Source organism: Amphiprion ocellaris, chromosome 16 (assembly GCF_022539595.1).
Source record: "Amphiprion ocellaris isolate individual 3 ecotype Okinawa chromosome 16, ASM2253959v1, whole genome shotgun sequence".
NCBI lineage: Eukaryota > Metazoa > Chordata > Actinopteri > Pomacentridae > Amphiprion > Amphiprion ocellaris.
The window spans coordinates 16,335,831-16,350,804 of NC_072781.1; the positions used below are offsets into that span (position 1 = coordinate 16,335,831).

General features: G+C 40.7%; 1 protein-coding gene across 1 annotated transcript; it reads right to left on the minus strand.

Annotated features, from left to right (window-relative positions):
- Positions 1–5,643: 5,643 nt before the first annotated feature.
- On the minus strand, positions 5,644–12,886 carry btbd3b (BTB (POZ) domain containing 3b). The gene is made up of 4 exons (XM_023278009.3): positions 11,928–12,886; positions 10,827–10,917; positions 8,798–8,916; positions 5,644–8,083 (listed from the first exon to the last, which is right to left on the minus strand). Exons 1-4 carry the CDS (start codon positions 12,236–12,238, stop codon positions 7,051–7,053), a joined length of 1,554 nt encoding a protein of 517 aa, XP_023133777.1. The 5' UTR covers positions 12,239–12,886; the 3' UTR covers positions 5,644–7,050.
- Between the last annotated feature and the right edge of the window lie 2,088 nt (positions 12,887–14,974).

Consider the following 14,974-nt stretch of genomic DNA (forward strand, 5'->3'; position numbering starts at 1 on the left):
AAGGTCTGATGGCTCTCTTTATCTATCTTTGCGCATAATTACATTATTTTCATAGGACCCACATTATCAGTGGCTGCATTCATCAGAGCTGTCAGCTTGCTTTCTTCTGTAAAAAGGCATATGTAATACATAATTAGGCGTAGACTGCCTGAAAAAGAATACTAAACACACAAAGGCGACCAGGAAAACTTTGACAAACACAACTCTTTCATTCATCTAATGTCCTGTGATTATTTCCAGCAGCTCAGGGTGAGAAAAGCTTTGGTATCTGAAAGGGAAGGGAAAATAAGGAGAAGGTAAGGCACAGTAAAGCCTAAATTGAGGCCATTATTGAGGGCAGGGAGGGAATACTTTGGGGCTTGACTCCAAAAGGCACAGGCTGAGAATGAGTTTTAGTTAGGTCAGATGAACACTGATTGCAGCTGCTTTAAATCGCTGATACAACATTCAATTTTTTATCATAACTGGCCATTTAGATAAGCATCTTATATTTTACTAGCAAAGTACAATCATTTGATGTCACTGTGTATTGACCCCTTTGGCAGATGTTTCTTGTATCTGATTAAACATAAAGAAATAACTTCTTTCCTTTTTTGAGCAGCTTTGAAACTCCTTTTCTTTGACAGTTGAGGCAGCTGCGACTAATTATCTGAGCTAATGGTAAGATGAGAAAAGATTCTTTGCTTCGCCAACATCAGATTCATCATCAGCGTCACAATTAAAGCTTGAATCGTGCAGCTGCAGGGATGTTTATGCGGGCACATTATATGAATGCGGAGCTGCAGTGAATGCAGGTGAATTACTCCAAATCCCTCTGTGATTGGACCATAGAATTTCTGCCTCAAAGTTACAATGAATTGTGTGCTTTTACACTTAGCATTAGACCACTATTGCCTAGGTAATGCCTTTTTAAACAATGCTAATTGCATGGACTTTTAGAAGCAGTAACTGGTTTTCCCTGTGGTAAGCAGGACGTAAAAAAGGACAGAGGAACAGGAGATAGCGCTCCACTTCTTAAATTAGGCCACAAAAGCAGGCTGTTAGAGCTGAGAACTCTGTACAACATCACTCCACTATAGATGTCATTATACTCCTTGCAATAATTCAGACGGAAATTGGAATATGTTCGGTCACTTAAAGGTTAAATAGAGAGAAAATGGGCATTCAACAACAACAAAAAAAAAAAATTCACTTTTGTAAATGTGTATTCAGGGATACAAATGCCTTTCTGTCGCCCTGTTAAATTGTGCTGACTCCCAGACATATTTCTGATTTGTTTGACAAAAGAAATACCTTGTTGCCAGTATAATGTCTCTGTTGATTACCAGCCTTCCCTTTGCCAAGTGATAAGATCCTAAAGCAGATACTGACTGAATATGAGAAACTGCACAGTTAAACTATTATTCTGGCAATAACTGCACACTACATTTCTATTCATATGTGTACAAATGCAAACCCTGAATGCAATCATTTAAAATCTGTCACTTCACATTTTCTTTGTGCTCGCACGAAATAATTAAACCGGAAAGCCAGATTCCCTGTGTGAGTTCTGAATGGATGCACATAAAGCCGGACTCCTGTGCCACTCTGTGCTCTTTCTCCATCTCTGGATCACTCTCGATCATACATTAAAACACATTAGCCCCCCTCCATCCCTCCCTCCCTGCCCACATTCGACGCACAGAAAAAGAGAGAGACGGAGCGAGAGCATGTGTACAAATGAATCAGCGCTGTTTGTTGTACTGTTTCAGACTCGAGCCGTTTCAAGTAGCTTATTGGGGAGAGCTGCAGATCATGTTTAGTAAGCTCACTCTCATTATATCAGACCCTGGGGAGAGAAGGGCCCTCTCACTCCATGCTATCAAAGCCATGGAGCTGCCTTAGAGGACATGCTTCAGTATGAATAGAGGCTCTAGAGTACATACAAAAAGTAGCATGCTCAGCCCTCATCACCTCTCTCAGTGGGAAGCTGACAGCATTCAGGGTTTTGATCAAGTCTTGCTGTAATGGCTGTGGGTGACAGGTATACGAAACCATAGTTGTGGAAATAAATATCTTGATTAGCATAATGCATCACCAACAAATTTAGCTTTTTGGAGCGGCTGAAAGAACTACTTTTTGCCTGACTGCAGCATTCATATACCTTCTGCGATCGTATTTCATAGGACAAACACACAATTATGTAAACAGGGTATTTACCTCTGCGCCGTTGGAAGGTAATGTAATTTACTTCCAGCGTGTGCCTGATGCTCTGTCACTAAATTGTCTTGTATTTTTGCATGCTTTGAATAGACTCCAGCAGTTCGCGTTGTCCACCAAAAATGTATTTCCACTCTTTTCTGTAATCATAATTCACCTGATACTCGCAGCATTTACCTCCAGAAATCCGAGCCATATTGATCCATCTGGAGCACAGAAGCATCGCTATAAACAGGCTAATCTAACATAAAAGCCGGCCTCTCAGTGTCCTAGCCTGTTGAAACGATTTAGCTCTGCCTGGTAGCGATGAATAAATAAATAGATAAATGAAAGACACAATCGCAGGCTCGGTCCTGCCGTGCATCCCAGCCACACGCGACCGGAGGCAGTAACAGTGAGATATGAGATTATTTGGAATAATGTCTCTTACATTTTGCAGGTCTTTAGCACCACAGGATTGGGAAGGGGGATGCGATGGTGGCTATCATCAGTCAAACTCCTGTCTTCTGGCTTCCCTCGACCTGCACCTTGCATCTGAACTTTGTGACCTTTTGCCATTCTCACGCGTGATTAATTGCCACTTTGGCTGTCTGCTGATAATCTATGTGATGATTATCAAGGGATTGATGGCTTTACCTGAATACTAGTCAGAAGAAATTTGCCACTTACCTCTGTCTGCCCCTTCCCATTTATTATTCCTCACTCCTGCTTGACTTGCTACCAGTAGCCTGAAGTTAGTGCAATAAGGTTTGTGTGGGACTCAGATACTCTTATATCTGTCAGGATTACGAGCAATTCATTGTAACCTTCAGCAGCCCTTGCCAATTGCTCTCATAACACTGACTGTACTGGGCAGTTTTTTGCACTTTACTAGTACACTGTGAAATGTAACCTGCACTTTGAACACTGTTAAATGGATCCATGCTTAACATATGGTTTAAGGGGAGGTAGGGTAAAAAGGAGATTTCCTTCGAGATTTGTTGAATTAAAAAACACATTTTTAAATAATTTTCTTTGATGAATTCTTTAAACCCACAGCTGTGTTTCCCTCCTCTCTTTGGCCATTATTAATTCATTGACATTTTGCTGGAATGGAAATTATCAGGATGTTGAGGAGTGGATATGTGATTGCCTGCAGTGAACAGACCCGTGTTTGATGCGGTAACACAGCAGAAAGTGGTTTCTTTCACCATTTTCTGTGATTTTATTGCACTTGGGTGGATTCAGAAGACTTTTCTCTCCTGTTTAACCCCACACCAGACGCCACATTAATATGGCCAGCAGTCGTAATGTGATATTTTTGCACCGCATGTTAACCTCAGAGTAAGAAAGAAGCACCATTCCTGCCATTAGACCTTTCGGTTCTGTTCACTGATGCATCTGTACTTGAAACAATCAGTCGCAGCGTGCATTAAGAATGTTGATCAGTGGTAATCCACAGTCCTCCCTCAAATCAGACTGAATCTTTTCATCCTTGATTTGTACCGAACAGTAATTAAACCCTCGGTGATATTTTCCTGAGCAATATGTGCCCAGTCTGAGTCAATATTCACCAACTCCATTTCCCCTTTTTCCCTTCCCCCACTAAGCCATATGTTTATTAAAAAGCCTGTCTACGTTATATTAAGCACTCACAGTCAAAGATTAATATTACATGTCATCTTCCCATGAAGTCCGAAGACATTTATGTATGAAAAATTCTGTGTTAAAAAACCATTTCCGGCATTGTGTAATATGAGCAATCTTAAAAAACGTGGGAGATATTTATCATTCACCGTTTGTATTTGGAGGAAAATACTGACACTGATATCCTCATCAGTAAAACACGCTCTCTGCAATGTTTCCCTTTACTGACAAACTAATTATAATTAGATGCCTAACCATGCATTTTATTCTTAGCCTTGTAGGATTTAATTGCTTTTCATTCATATAATTAAAATGCGTCCCCACAATAATTGTCACCTCCCATAAAATAAAAATAGAGTTTTCATCTTGTACAGTGTCGCCTTAGTGCAGCATGAGTCTATGGTAGATTTACAGTATATCTTGGAGTGTTTGGGGGATTTGGGAACTACAGGTATTAAGAGCTTCTAACACAACACTGACTGAAGTCTTGCTATTGATTCAGTAGTCATTTTTGGTAATAGCTCTGTGAAGAGCAGACTTATTTCCACCATAGCTCTGGCAGTGAGCTGGTAGATTCTGGCAGCTCCCCGGCCTACTGAGCCGACTGTGGAAAACACCAAAAAAATTGCAAATTGAAAGGGATTGTTCCAGGAGAACAAAACGCAGAAAGATCCCTCCAGAGTTCTATGTCCCTGTATGAGGTTGTTTTAATTTTTTGGAACATTTAACAAAATCTTAGCAGTACTTGATTTTTAATTTTGCTGCTGTGGATGAGTTACAGTTGCAAAATGAAAAATATCCATTTTTCGTCTGTGTGTCTGTTTGAGTCTGACTTCTGGCACATTCTAGTCCCTCGCCGCCTCGTGTGCAATTAATGATCTTGCTTACAACATTAGCGCCACAATCATGAAAAATCGCACTGAAACACTGAGTCCCCCAACATATTGAGTTCAATTTATCAAGGTCTTCATGCTCATTGGTGATGTCAAACTTGGCCTCAGTGTTATTGAGTGCCTTCGTAATCAAGCACCTAGCATAAGCTCTCAGGAGGGAATATCTTCATGAAAAGATGATTCATCTCAAGTTTGAATCATCTTGTTTTAGGATTTTAGAGCATATAAGGCAGTCAAAGAAAGTCAAAAATCTATGTGTTTGTTAATTCATTATTTTGTCTGTATGGGAATAGTGTCTGTGACTGGAATTTTTAACTTTATGTCTGACACAAGTGTGCCACTTTCAAAGAATGACTGTTTCTCAGACAAGAATATGAAGGAGAAGAAAGCCTCTTTTGAGACTTGCTGTCTTTTTTTCATCAGCAGAAAGACACATCCAGATCAACCATGGGTCAGACAGCTCCAGTATTAAGCTGGGAATTCAACACTTTGGGGTTCTTAGACATTTGACATTGCGTTATCTCTAGGTCTCATGTGATGGCCTTATCTAGGAGCAATTCTGTACGACGGCGTTCAGTATAAATTCAAGATTACGGGCATTGTTTGGCATGCTGTCTATCTCTTCACACCTTTACAGAAGTGATTGCACCTCTCCGAAAGCCAAACATAGATTTCTTTTTAAATTCATATCGAGGAGGAGGAGGTGTAATGTTGCATACTTAAGTGGGATGCAGGATAGAGTTAGATTTTGACAGACCAAAAGCAGGGTGTTTAAGTGGCATGAAGACAGGCGCCATCAATCAGCAGGCATCTCTACTTGGCATTGTACATCACTGCAGTGCTGAAGGGCATCATCTGTCCCCAGCTCTTAATTTCAGACAAAGCATGTAGCGTTATCACTTTATACAGATGGGAAACACAACCATTATATACCACTTGTTTTGTTTTATTTGCATCATCAACAACCATACACATTCGTTGGTCTCCCAGCACTGTAGCACGTAAACACAGGACATGAACACCAGTTTCCTCATCCGTTGTCATCAGCAGACAAGCCTGTGGATGTTTATCCTACACCAGATAGAATATTCAGTAGCACAGTAAATCAAAAAAACATAAAAAATAAAAATCTGCCTCAAGTAAAACAAAATGTCAAATTCATTTACAGACCAACATCAGTGCAATTCTGTAGCATATACAGTATGCTTCTGCAAATGCTGATACTGTATGATCACATTGGGAGGGAGTGCCCAGCAGTTCAGAGTGCACAGGGTTTTTAACAAAAAGAAGTAAAAGTCCATAAGATAAACAGCTTCGAACGCTGAATCAATCGTTAATCTTTTTTGCTGTAAATAAAACGAAGGCGCCAGGACAATTAGTAGTACACAGATCAGATGAAATGGAACAGGTCTGCCCATGCTGTAAGTAAGTACTGCAGTGCAGGCAGATTTAGATAGAAAACCAAAGAAATCTTTCACTCTACCATGTAGCAGTGAATGGTAATCATTTCAAGTCCTAATTTTCCCTGTAAACATAATGACATTGATCTAAATAAAACCTTGCTGAAGTGACTAAGATGAGTGTAGGTGGAGAGCAACATGCTACAGAGAGATACTGTAAGGGTTGTGTGACTCAGTATATCTAGTGCTCCCTAATCTAAGACCCCTCAAGCCCTCTCTAAGTGCCCCAATACTAGATTCAGAGAATTATAAAAGCTGCAAATTCGGTTGAAACCTCTCAAATACAAATGGATATTACATACTAAAACAGGACAAACAGTGCTCTTGATCATGACTTGAAGTTTTATGTTATTTTTTTAATATCATACAGCCTTTTTCACTTATATTATTATGTTGATGGTCCAGACTGAGTCATGGCATGAAATGCTCATCGTATAATGTGAAGTATTGCTGCTATATATGTGCATTCTATGCAAGCATAGAAATAAGAAACATACTGTAGCATATTCATTATATAAGATATCTCTATGGCCAGCATTGGCCCCAATTGTAGCATAATATACATTTCAGAATTTACATATCTTCATATATACATGCACACCTAGTGCGAGATATTTTTTATCTTTTAGTTAATCCATGTATTTGGACAACAACATCTTGAAACGTATATCTGGTCCTACTCAAGTGGGCCATTTACTTAAATCAAAATCACATAAGGCCCTTTCACAGGTCTGAGATCAGTTTTTTTTTTTTTTTTTTTGCACGATAGTGACAAAAATAAATAATAACCGAAAGTGACACTATGCACAAAGTGATAAATTTCTATTTTCTGTAAGTGCACTGAAATCAGTCAAATGTTAATGCAGGTGTTGTCAAGCATAGAAGATAAGTTCAGGAATCTGGCCGCCCTGTACCCCAGTGCCGTTAGTGCTGTCTGAGGAGCACTGGAACTGAAATGTCACTTTCCCACACTGTACCTCCGTCATTCCTTCCTGTCCAAAGTAGCTCAACTCGTTCCCATCGAGAACCACGCTGGCAGTGTAGAATGTGTCAGGCTCGATCTGGACTGGATACTCAAACCACACTGGGAAGGTGTTGCTGGAGCCGTCGGAGAAGTATTTGCTGAGGTTTTGTCCTAGCAGTACTCCCTGACGTTTCAACTCAATCTTGGCGCTGTACTCTGCTGAGCCACAGCTAGATCCATAAAGTCCAAACCCAGCGATGAAAACCCTTTTATCCACTGCAAACTGTATACTGTCACAGCGGCCCCGATAGCGCCACTGATTGCTTCGGTAGGCACAGGACTGGAACCTGTGGCAGCGCTGGGGTGTCAGGCCCTTCCTCGGCTGGCTGACAAACTGCAGGTCAGGCTTCTTGGCTGCTGTGTACCACAGAAAGATGTCATTGGTCTCATTTAGCGTCAACACGCCCGACTGGGCTGCACCATTGGCAAAATCATCCAGAGCCATTGTAGGGATGCGTATCAGGTACATGGCTTTGCCCAAAACTTTCCGCTTGTTGTCAGTCGAAGACGTGAGCTCTTGTCTCTGGCACTCAGCCTCAGCCCAGTTTAGTGCAGCTTCAAATACCACTATCTCTTTAGCGTTGAGTGTCTCTCGCTGTAGGATACTCTCCAGGGTCTGGGCATCAATGTCGCAGAAGCCCTCCGAGCGTAACGCCAGCTCGGCCTGGGCATCAATCACTTCCCAGCAGCGCTGTGTCAGCTCTGGCTCCTCAAACAGGCAGCTCTGGGAAAGCAGCACACAGGCGTTCTTGGCGCTCAGACTGGTCTCCAGGAAGTTGACGCAGGCACGTGCCAGGTGAGGGACAATGTACTTCTTAGCAGCGTAAAGAGTGGCCAACACTGTGTCAGCACTCAGGTCAATTTCATCACAGTAAATGTACCTGTTGACGTAAAAATGGGACTTTCTCAACTTCATAGACAACAGATCAGACACCATGGAAATGACATGCAAGCTGTCATAGTGGAAACATGTTAGTTGGGATGATGACTATGTTTTAGAAAAAGCCCAAAATGCATAATAAATACTATATTAAATACAGCATTTGAAGTTTAGAGTTAATTCTTGAAATTCACATTACACTTGTAAGCCAAGCATGACTGAATCTGTACGAAAATATGTTGTACAACAATGGAATGAGATTCTAAACAGGGTGAAATTATTGTGCTAACTAATCAAACTAGCCATTTAAATAGTATTCCTCCTACGGCTTTTTTACCACCTACTGTAGCTTGCCTGCAAGGGCGGAGAAAACAACACTCAGAAATAAAAGTGATGAAAGAATTGTAAGGAGTAGGTAGAAAACAATATCAAGGGATTCAGCTAGAAAAGTGGGAAGCATAATGAAATGCATTGAAGTAAAATAGACAGGTATAGATTTTATCTGTAAAACTCAGGAAGAAGAAACACTTCATCTCATTTGTCTATCGAAGGAAGTGCTCATCAGTTTCGTTCAAGATGTGCCAGACCTAGATATAGACTACTTTTATCAAATATTTTTTTCCACCCAGATAAAATTGAAATAGCAGTTATGTAATGGAGATGGTAGTCGAAGAGTGTAGTGTGATAAAGACTTTAGAAAGAGGAGAATTCTTACTTCAGCATTGCCAGAAATGCTGCTGGTTCCACATCTGGTATATGAATTTCATCCTTATTCTCAGCAAGTTCACCATAAAACATGGCATGGAACACTGAGCTGCCCACAGCCAACACATACTAATGAAAAAAGAAGAGAAAACAAAGTGAGGGAAGCAGAAATGAAAACATAGTTCATCTAGAATTTCACTGGAATCCACATGACACGTATTAACATCCAGGAAAAAGGAGAACGGATATTTGAAATGGGAAATTGTAGTAAATCCAATTAGTTCACATGTGGCTCTTTCACTTTACGTAAAACACAAATCCCTCAGTGAATATTGAACAATGTCTCAGTGCTGGAGAGACTGTACCTGTTGAGTTTCTCAGCTGTGCTTAGCCAGTTTCTCTTTCCCCTGAGGACAGGGAGGCAGATTTCTAATGAACAAGATTGCCTCTGACACAACTGAGCAGAGTGCAACAAAAGTTCAATTTACTGAAATTAATGGCTTTTCTGTATTTTTGATGAAATCAGATGCAACGCAGTTGTACTAACAGTATCAGTAATACGCATTGTATACAAGACTATGAACTCTTATTGTTCTCAAGTACATTTATGTTTCAGGTTTTGTGTATGTGTCTCTGTGTGATATGCGTGTGTGCTGCACAAGTATGTGTAGGTGGGTGTGTGGGTGGTATAAATTTTCTCTAAAAAAGAACACAGGGTTTCTCTGAAGTAAATTGCAGGGAAGCCAATTGAAAATAAAGCCTGCAAAATTTTGTTTTTGGAAACAATACTGTTGTTGTTGTTGTCAATGTTGTTGCACACTGAAATTCATGTTTCTTTGTTCATTAGACGAGATCAGCTCAAAGACTGATGCTCTTTTCTGTGGGTTTAGAAACCAGTCCACAAATACATATTAGAATGAGATTAGTTCCACCTCATGACCCATTATATTTTACAGATATCTACATAAAACACTGCTTTTAGCTGCACCCCCCCTATCTTGGAGGGATACAACTATAAACGTAAATGAGATCATAATGCATATGCATTTCCTGCCAACTGGACACAATAAAGATCTCCGCACTGAACGTCATTATAACCCATTGGCATAATGTCCCAGCATAAAGTGCAGTCAAGTCATCCTCAGTGTCCTTCCATAACTGCTTTCTCTAAATGTGAATAATGCACTGCAGCCACCAATCATACATAATACATCTGGGTCCCATATAAAGAACAAGAAAGATCACCCATGCCGAGCTGATCTGAGCTTGTAGATGGGCAATGGATAGCTGCAGGCAAATTTATGGCTGCAAAATCACTTATCCGATTTATGTGAATGTCATAATCATATTCAAATAGAGAACAAATTAAAGCGTTTTTAGATGAGGGATATGGGCTAGGCAGATGTAAGCCTTAATCACATCTTGAGAAAACAATGAGGTCAGAGGGTGGACTAAACGAAGTCAGGATGACAACCTACAGGCCACAACACGCATAAACCACATGAATTTAAACCCAATTATAATAATCAATGGTAATATTCTAGATTTATTGTGCCTTCATTATAAAATCCAAATGCTAATCACATTAATGAATACAAAAGTTGCTTTTTTTTCCTAGGAAGTGAGATACACTGTTAAATGCACCTTAATCTGCATTATCATTGAAACTGTGTGCTGTTGGATGTGTTTGATTAAAAGTTGGGTAATTGCAAAGCAGTTTCTGAAAAGCTGAGCTAAAGCAGAGACAAAGGCGATCCATTCTGTGTGAGACGGCTGCTGAGGAGGATATCCCATCCTCCTTCACTCACTCTGTTGCCTCTATCCTTCAGCCTCATTTACATAAATAATTGAGGACTGTCTCGAAAAGACACATGGTGCGGAAGTGAGAGTGGAGCACAAAGGACTAGAGTTCCATTACCGCTGGCAGTGAGGAAGATTATTTTTTATGCTTGTGTGATATGAACAACAATGGGCAACGCTGGCTGATTGCTTGCTTGTTAATTTCCTTCCCTGATTTTAGTGGCTGATGAAATTCTTACCCTGTGTCCTGGCAGTCGCTGAGTCCTTCCAGGCTGACCCACCACAAAGTGAACATCTGCCATCAGCTCATTGTTGAACATTACTGAATTTCTAAAAAGGGGAAAGAAACAGCAAGAAAATGTGATTTTAAAAGGGGAGGAACAAAGCATAAACATAATTTTACTGTGTTTTTATTGGATATTAAAACTCAATCAGTGACTGGAGTCTTCAGCAGACGTTCAAGCAAAAATAGTAAATGACATTTGTACTTGTCTTTTTTGGTACTCTATAAACAAGAGTTTTGTCATTGTTTAGTGTCCCAGGTGCTTCAGGCAGGACTAGAAACATTTTATTGATTTTAAAGTATCACATAGCACACTAAAACACAAAAACTATTTCAAAAGTCTATCATTTTTCACCCTTACTTTACTTTTATTATTCCTTCTTTCTACATAAAATCAGGGAAACAAGACAATGAACTCAATTGAAAATCCCCACTGTGAAAGAATGGGACCAACAATAAAGCTGCGTTCATATATTATTGAGTAGTGGAACATGTCACAGGGGTGGGTAAACAGCCCCATGATGTTCTGGAGAGACAACAAAGCCAGGTCGGAAAGCACACACTTTGCTCAGGACAGCTGGGGTCTTTTACTGATAGGCCAAGGTAAATATTTAGCTTTTAGTACAGAGCAGCCTCTGCCTGTTGTGCATATCAAACACACCCGGTGCTTGTCCACCCTCTGTTATGTCAGAGCGGCAAAGTCTGCAGGAGCAGGAGAGGCTGTAAACAGAGGGTCCCCCAGCAGATTGAGAGCAGGGCAGAGATAGAGCATCCACCCACACTGAAAGTAACACACACACACACACACACACACACACACACACACACACACATCTCAATACACAAGAGTAATTACCTCACAGAAGTGTTTCGTGATACATTTCTGATTTTAATAGAGATTGTGTTCGAAACACTGGCAATTAAAATGGAGCTGAACTCTGCTGAACTTTCTGAGAAATTTCCAGATTAAATTTTCAATTTCATCTCCCCTGAATGTAACGTTGATGAAAACTGTTGAGATTATAAGTGGTGATTTCCAGTGCAGCCAGAGGCTTACCTTTCTCTTATAGTGGAGTAGAGTCCCTGCCAGTTACAGTTCTGTATGGTGTTGTTGTTGTTGAGGTTCTGCTGCTGGTACTGTTGCACTGTGGTGGTGGATGCCGGTTTTTTGGTGGGAAAAATGTCTGCTGCCATCTTCTTCTTCTTCTTGCTCCTCAGAGTGATTATCTCATAACAGACTGGGGGCAGCTTGGAGCTGCCACTGGCATTCCCCTTCTTGGAGCTTTTACTTGACTTGCTTTTCACTGACTCGGGAAGCATTAAGAAGAAAGTCAGACATTTCATGTTCCTTCCCTTGGCATCGACCATGAGTGTGTTCAACTGCTGAGCAGTGGGAGTGTATGCAGAGAAGACATTCGCCAAGAGCAGGCAGGTGCGAAGGAGGACTGAGGGGGGAAGAGAGACTTGAGCTGTGCTGAGCAGTGCAGTAGTCACAGATCCTGTATGAGGTTTGTTCGACCTTTAGGGAACTACCAGGATAACTCTTCTTTTGCCGTATATGTCACTCCTCTGAAGTGGCAGATTCAGACTGGTGATCTGAAGGCACTTTTCCTGTGTGAAGTTTGATCTGCTGATGGAGAGGCTCTTGGGGTTCCCATCCCTGCTCATCCAGGGTGATGAGGTCAGCTCTTCAAATCACTTCTTTTTTTTCCTCCTCTGTTTTCTTGCCTCTCTCACTCACTGCTTCGCTGAGGGTTGGCGTGACAGCTCCAGATTTAGTAGAACTGCAGTGATCCTTAGGCAGCGGTGTTTACTCAGTTCCTTTCATTTCGCACTCTTACTCCCGCTGCGCCTGTCTCCCCCTCTCTGCCTCTCTTCATCTGTGGAGCTACCTTTTTCTCTCCAGCGCTGGCTCTTTTTTTCCCTTCCTCTCCTCCATGGAGCAGAGTCATCTGCAGGATGCTGTAGCTGTGGATGCTGCGCCGCTCCGCTCAGCCTCTCGTTCTGCTGACTACAGAGGTTGAATGGGAGAGCGCAGAGGAGATCGAGAGCCCCCCCCTCCTTCCCGCCCCCTCTCAGTACAGCACATAGCTCTCTCCGGGGCTCAGCCAATGGCAGCACACACCATCCATGATTGGCTGATGCAGCCTAGTGCAGCACATACTTGAATATGCAATAGTCAACGTCTCCATTAAAGTGACAGCCATGCCCCATAAGAATGATATACTCATCCACAGCTCTACTTCCTGTGGTTCCTTTACCTGAAGCCACAGCAGTCAATCTGCACTCCAGTGAAAGCAGACTTCATGTTATAATTCAAAAGGGCAGTGTAAATTTACATGGTCTTTTTAAGGGCAGAATTTGCTTAATTCATACTTCCTGTGACAGCCATACTGCTTTTAATGAGCTTTTCATATTTTTATACAAACAACTAAATTTGCAATTCATTATTTACTTGACTGCTTTGACTGGGTTGTGCCAATTTTGTTATACACAATATTTTTAGAAACAAGTTGATTTCACAAACATTAGTCAAGTACACAAAAGTAAACATCCTACACAAGAATTAATAGAATAGCTATTATTCAAATAGTAGATTTGAATAATGTTCAGGTGTTGCTTTTTTTAATGCAGAGTAATTCCTTGGATGCTTTCTCGGAGTCTTTCTTTTGTGCTTGCTCTTAAGCTTTCTTGTCAAGTCATCTCTTCAGTAGAGTACATGGGGCTATGAATGTAATGCACTCTGTACACAATGTATAATGCATATGGTTCCTTTGCTCTGCTTGTTTAGTTGGGCTTGTGCACAGTGGGTTTTCTATTTAAAGTGCTGGGATGATTTAGGTATTTGGTGGTGGTGGTTTAAACTGTTATGAAATGATAGCATCTTTTATGTAGTAGCTTGCTGTTTTATTTCTTTCTTTAATAGCACTAGTATGCTACTTGCATTGATAATAGAGTTACTTGAAGTAGCAATTTTACTGCTATTAAATGCACTTGAACTGTAATATATTGCATGTTTTTGCAAGAGTGAACCTAAAACTGGCCAAAGGAGGAGAATAAGGTGAATAAATTTAAAGGAGGACATCTTCCTTGAACCACTGTAACAATATTGATTTTTCTATAATCCCTAATTAACCGTCTTAGTGTTTGCTGCACTGAAGAGCATTAGCCCACTAAGCCCCCTTATACAGTGTACGCTGGCGAACAGAGAAATTTCCTATGGTAACATGGAGCCAACATTACAGGGCACCATACTCTCAAATTGCAGGCCACTAGAGATGTTACCCTGGTAACCACATCCACAAGCAACAGTGGGACAGGGATGTAGTATACAGACATAAAAACAATAAAAGAGAAAGCCTTGTCTAATTCTGCGTCTTTTGGTTTAACAAGAAACCTTAATTTAACTATAAATTTGTGATTTTTTTTCTCTTATTCCACAGCAATCCAATGTCACTGCTAACCACTAAATTAAAACTGTAATGTTTAAGACATAACCTTGATAACTGGTGACAGAATACACATGTTAAACCAACAGTTTTGTGATTTATGTGGCATCACTGTCTGGCAGCAGTATACAGTATATGATAAATAAGATGTCACTATATATCACCCTAAATGGCTTCCTGCTTACTTTAATTGCGTTTTCCCTCCACTCATCAGCAGAAAATGTAATCTTGTTATTCACACATTCGGAGGGAGCAGTGAGAGGAGGAAGTAATGATGGTGTTGTCACAGCGTCAACATCACCTTTGTCTCACACTCTGTCATCACGTAGTCGCTCATTTTCACAGAAAAGGAAAACACGAGCATGATTGTAGTAGCACAGCAATCAGCATTGTGGTCGACGGAGGCCATTTATTCTTTGTTGATCACTGCTGATAAAATAAAGCAGAATCCGACCTAGGCTGACGTAAGTGCACAGCAAAATGTATAGGAATCGTTTTTGATATGCTCAATAAATCCTGTGATAATGCTGTTAATACTTTGAACTTAAGATATTAATGATGCAAATACACAGTTAAAAAATTTCCTTCATATTTCAAGGCTTTGCGGTGCTGCAGCCTCCAGCCTCAGTGTATTAACTTCAAAAGGGAAAGTCAA